This window comes from Haliotis rufescens, unplaced genomic scaffold (genome assembly GCF_023055435.1).
Source record: "Haliotis rufescens isolate VD_foot unplaced genomic scaffold, xgHalRufe1.0.p SCAF_21, whole genome shotgun sequence".
NCBI classification, from domain to species: Eukaryota; Metazoa; Mollusca; class Gastropoda; order Lepetellida; family Haliotidae; genus Haliotis; species Haliotis rufescens.
The window spans coordinates 2,899,928-2,905,102 of NW_025963902.1; the positions used below are offsets into that span (position 1 = coordinate 2,899,928).

Sequence of the window (5,175 nt, forward strand, 5' to 3'; positions counted from 1 at the left end):
CTGGCAGTGATAAAAACATGAAGAGCCAGTCATATACTCTGCCCCGTCAACTTGATTAATTGTCCATATTTTGTAGGACTGCTCATGAGCCACCCACAGTTGTTACATGAGGAATCCGGGGGCACGGGTGGCCCAGTCGTCTAAGGCGCCGCGATTTGCTGTGCAGAGTTGCGTCCCGTGGACACGCCAGAAACCTTTGATTGTGGGTTCGAATCCCGGTTCGACCCGATTATGTTTCTAGGTTTGTCAGCACCATACCCGTGCTCGTGGGTTTCACCGAAGTGATAAACGTCTGAGACCTGCATCACTTCGGGTTTTCCTCCTACATTAAGCTGACACGCCGCGATATAACTGGAATACTGTTAAAAGCGGCATTAAACACAACTCTCTCTCTCTCTCTACATGATGAATCCATCTTATAAACACACAAGATCATATGGATACCAATGTGAAAGAACTGACTGCAAAAGTAAATGACATTATCATTCCGTTTCTAAAGGTCAAACATAGGACACGTGGAAAGAATGGGGTGATCCGAAAGAATGACACGCCCAATCCACACTTGCGTCCTCGTGTTGATCATCAGTATCAACTACAGATAAATAACAAGTCCACCGAAATAGAATCTTTTGGGCGTAAAAAGCAAAATAGCGTGAAAATAATATGAATGGATCACTGAAAATCAATGATTTTTGACACCAAGTGTTAGCAACGAGCGGAAGCATGTCCTGCCCTACCGGTAACACCGCTCACACAACTTGTGTATTAAAGTGTATCTTTGTTGCTCGACACCGTACAGCAGTACTCCTGTCATGCCACGGGACGTACACGGGAAAAGAAACTTTTAATTTCGTGAAAGAAAGATAAATTGAAAGAAAAACTTTTAGTCGTTAAAAGAATGTTTGACAACCGAGATTTGTTTGTTTAATGTATTTTGGTTCTTACAAATTTTCTATATTATACAATCACGTCCATCTTTCACCTACCTGGTTATAATGTGATGTTTTTTCCCATGTACAAACGGCGTCCCCATCGCAGATCCTTTCCATTTACAATGCTACCATTTCGATTGATTTTGTAGATGTCATGTGGCTTATCAAACGGAATATACTCAGAAAAATTTACAACGGATACTTTTGATTCCCTGACGTGACTCCTAGACGACGTGGTTACAGGGGAAACGATATTGTGAATATACTGACACTCGGGCAAAGTGACAAGGAATTTCATGTCAAAATTATTCTGTTTGTCTAATGTTGTTCAATGAATAAATGACATGAATGAAACTTGCCGTTGCACGTTTCGCAGTTTGAAGATACTTTTCTTGATCATTTTTTATGTCAAAACTAACGTTATCTAACAAATGGTATATCTGGGATAACACTTCGATGGGACTCAGCCCAAAAAAGTACTAGAATCTGTACTTTAGTAACAAAGTGTTATCCCGAATAACGTCACGTAAATCGCCTAAATTGTGCGTCATAGTAAAATTAGAACCCTTTAAACTTCAATATATATATATTACCTGTAACATTGGGCATAAAAAACGCAAAAGGAAGCATAGAGTCGGTTAAACACATTGTAATTAGTCGGCAGCAGGGGAAGATAACTCTTGTGTGTTTTGCTGTAAAGCGCACGCATGCAATAACTGCTGTGTGGGTGAGCGAGTGGGTATGTTGTTTCCCTGCCTTAGATACTCTTCTAGCAATATCACGACAGTGACCAGCAGAAATGGCCTTCAAACATTATACCCATGTGGGAATAAAACCCGGTGTTCGGTGTAACTCTCGAACATGTCAAGCGCTTGGCTGTCACACCACCTCTGGGGTTGTATAAATGGATCCTATAATTTCATTACCTAAATCAAGTAGTAAACAAATCAGGACACAAACGTGAAAATGAACATAAACAAAAACGAGAACAAATACAAACTAACATTTGCCTTTATTCATGACTGAAATGCACAAGTTCATTTTTATATCACGGTTAGGGCGGCGTCACCTGCAAAAGAAATTATCCATATTACAATTGTAAATATTTAACTGAACATGTTACGTTGTCTGATGAATGAATGAATGAGTGTGTGTGTGTGTGTGTGTGTGTGTGGGTGTGGGTGTGGTAGATAAATAGAGAGAGAGTGACAGACATGTGGGTGTGGGTGTGGGTGTGGTAGATAAATAGAGAGAGAGTGACAGACATGTGGGTGTGGGTGTGGGTGTGGTAGATAAATAGAGAGAGAGTGACAGACATGTGGGTGTGGGTGTGGGTGTGGTAGATAAATAGAGAGAGAGTGACAGACATGTGGGTGTGGGTGTGGGTGTGGTAGATAAATAGAGAGAGAGTGACAGACATGTGGGTGTGGGTGTGGGTGTGGTAGATAAATTGAGAGAGAGTGACAGACAGACAGAAAGAAAGACAGTCAGAAAGTGGTGGCATGTAAGAATGAGTGTCTAGGAAGATACCTCCATATCAATAAGGGAAATGTAGCCAGCCATGTTTATAATACTTATATACAGTGTCAGTACAAAGTGCAGTTTCAGGGTCTCTTCTATTTGAGAATGCATTGACGTTATCATTTTTAAAAGTTTCGTTGAGCTGTGGTAAGAATGCCGGAGGAAGATACCAATATCAAATACGGAAATATAGTCATTCATAGCTATACTACTTTTACAATTTGTCCATGTATAGTGTAGTGTCAGAGCTCTATTCTATCCGGGGTTCGTTTGTTATTCCCCAAAACGTCAACAACTTACAATAAGAAAAGTATATTGCCCCAAAGGCCCCACGGCGGAGCTATGTTATCAGTGTTTACTTCAAGTCCTCATTACTTGTACTGGTAGTAGTACTTGTATACCTTGAAAACGTCATATATAACCACGCCATTATAGGTATGTCTCTATTCTAAGGTATGCTAAGTAAGACTTAATGTGCGTTTCGCAAGGGAAGGTATGTGCTACGTCAATAGCTGGACGTGTCCTCACTTGAAAGAAGATGTATCACAAACATGGACGAGTGTGTACGTCACGTTTTCAGTTGCAAGAGCGTATCAAAATTGCAGGTAATTTACTTTGGGAAGCCTATTTCGGTACGGAGATGACTAATAGCCAATCACGTATAACTCAGTATCTATCAACAAGGCCATGTTTGGATGCTATTCAGATCACAATGGATACGTTAAAGTTGTGTCGGAACTCTATATTACCAGAGTATCCTATGATGCAATGGGAAAATGGATATACTCCCCATTGCCGCCAAACTAAAAATAAAACGATCTGGAAATGTGACTTGGTCGTGGTGGACGCTTTAGTTTTCTTGTATTCTGAAATCAGGTAACACGTCTCTAGGCTGTCTAAACCAAAGACCTTCTATTCTCTGTCATATTTATGAAGCGAATAAATATTATACTAGCAAACTATGGAATCAATGGTTATTGCATCAGTTGCAGACATTAAGTGACAATGTAGTGCCAATCAGTGAAAAGAAAGATTATGCTACAGCTGCAGTAATACTAATTCAAGCAAGTTCCCGTTGATATCAATAGTTAATAGTCAATATGTATCTGATTCGATACATGTGTGATCATGGCTATATACCATACGCTACGTTCACACTGTTGTTTTTAATGTATTCTACAATCCCTAATCCCTAATCCCTAACTAACTGTTTGTATGCAGGTACTTATAAATATTCATCAGTTTGATGTATTACCATAATGACAATGTGAGTAACGAATACGTCAATACCAAAAACAATTGTATTTTTCTTAATTGTAATAGGAATCTTCAGAAAAAAGCTGGTTTTACGTGAAGTTTTTGGCATAGATATTTATTTCGTTTAGAAGATTCCTTTGTCTTTACAGATACTTCTCAAATAATATTTTAAATTCACATATTTCTGTCCCCTTGTGCTGACAGTGAAGCGATTCAACATGTAGAGAGAAAGTAAAATGTAAAAAGAAAACGTCATTGGACTGGTTGGTGAATGACATTGGAAATATTGAGAGGACAGTACTTGTTTTCGAATTGTGGATATGCTAATACTGAATCAACAAGACCGTCTTGTTACAACATCAAACTTCTTTGCACAAGTTTAGCAAAAAAGTAGTTATTAGTAGTAAGTAATTAGTAATTAGTGAGTAATTAGTTTGTACATGCTTACCTGTCCTCGCGTTACGTTCCCTCTCCTTCCTGGTCTGCGTCCTCGTCTACCCCCTCGCCTTCCTGGTCGACGTCCTCGTCTACCCCCTCGCCTTCCTGGTCGACGTCCTCCTCTACCCCCTCGTCTTCTCGGTCGACGTCCTCGTCTATCCCCTCGCCTTCCTGGACGGCGTCCTCGCCTTCCTCGTCTACCCCCTCGCCTTCCTGGTCGACGTCCTCGTCTACCCCCTCGCCTTCCTCTTCTGCCCCCTCGCCTTCCTGGACGGCGTCCTCGTCTACCCCCTCGCCTTCTTGGACGGCGACCTCGTCGATTGCTTGCTAAAATTGGCATTGCTCTTTTAAATCGCATTGAAGGTTCCCCAGAGCCGCTTCTAACAGACGCGGCTCTTCGCAATCGCTCGACTAGATTACCCCTCTGTCCCACCTGTCCATCTTCGTTTGTCTCTTCTCCATCAACAAAATGCAGATAGCATGCAATAACACTCACAAGAGCAAGCAGTGTTAGTGCGATCCTCATGTCTCAGATGCCACCTTTTTCTTCTACTGTAAAGAAGGTGTATTGGCGTGATTATGATTGGAACGAAGTTTAGCGTATTCTATATACCATTGTATTTTATGGTCCTTTATTAATTAATTGACTCGTTCGAGGACATGATCATATTGATACGTACTTAAATCCTGCCATAAATGGCAATCGTATATCCCTAGTATCAATTTTGTTAACAGATATACCATATTGTATGTTAATTAGAAGGTAATCAATTTCTGTGTACAGTGCATGCATACCGCATTGGTCAGTATCATGCATTGGTGATCAGAGCCAATAACATAGGTGTGAAATATTTTTTTGAAAATCTTATTTCACCAAACGGTGTGTATATATATTGATACTTTCAAGAGAGGATGGGGGTTCTGGTGGGTAAAAAATGAACATATGTATTGACGTGGGATGGTTAGTTGACAATTCCCAAACTAATATTGAACATTGAGGCCCTGGTGGAAGATATTGGTCCACGCT

At 40.5% G+C, this 5,175-nt stretch overlaps 1 protein-coding gene across 2 annotated transcripts; it reads right to left on the reverse strand.

Moving 5' to 3' along the window:
* Positions 1-1,929: 1,929 nt before the first annotated feature.
* LOC125382888 (serine/arginine repetitive matrix protein 2-like) lies at positions 1,930-4,721 on the reverse strand. 2 transcript variants are annotated; one of them, XM_048401052.1, is made up of 3 exons: positions 4,242-4,721; positions 4,159-4,208; positions 1,930-2,001 (listed from the first exon to the last, which is right to left on the reverse strand). In XM_048401052.1, the coding sequence occupies exons 1-3, from the start codon at positions 4,672-4,674 to the stop codon at positions 1,987-1,989; spliced, it is 498 nt and encodes a 165-aa protein (XP_048257009.1). In that variant the 5' UTR covers positions 4,675-4,721; the 3' UTR covers positions 1,930-1,986. The 2 variants fall into 2 exon arrangements, with proteins under 2 accessions (XP_048257009.1, XP_048257008.1); XM_048401051.1 differs by having other exon boundaries at positions 4,159-4,721.
* Between the last annotated feature and the right edge of the window lie 454 nt (positions 4,722-5,175).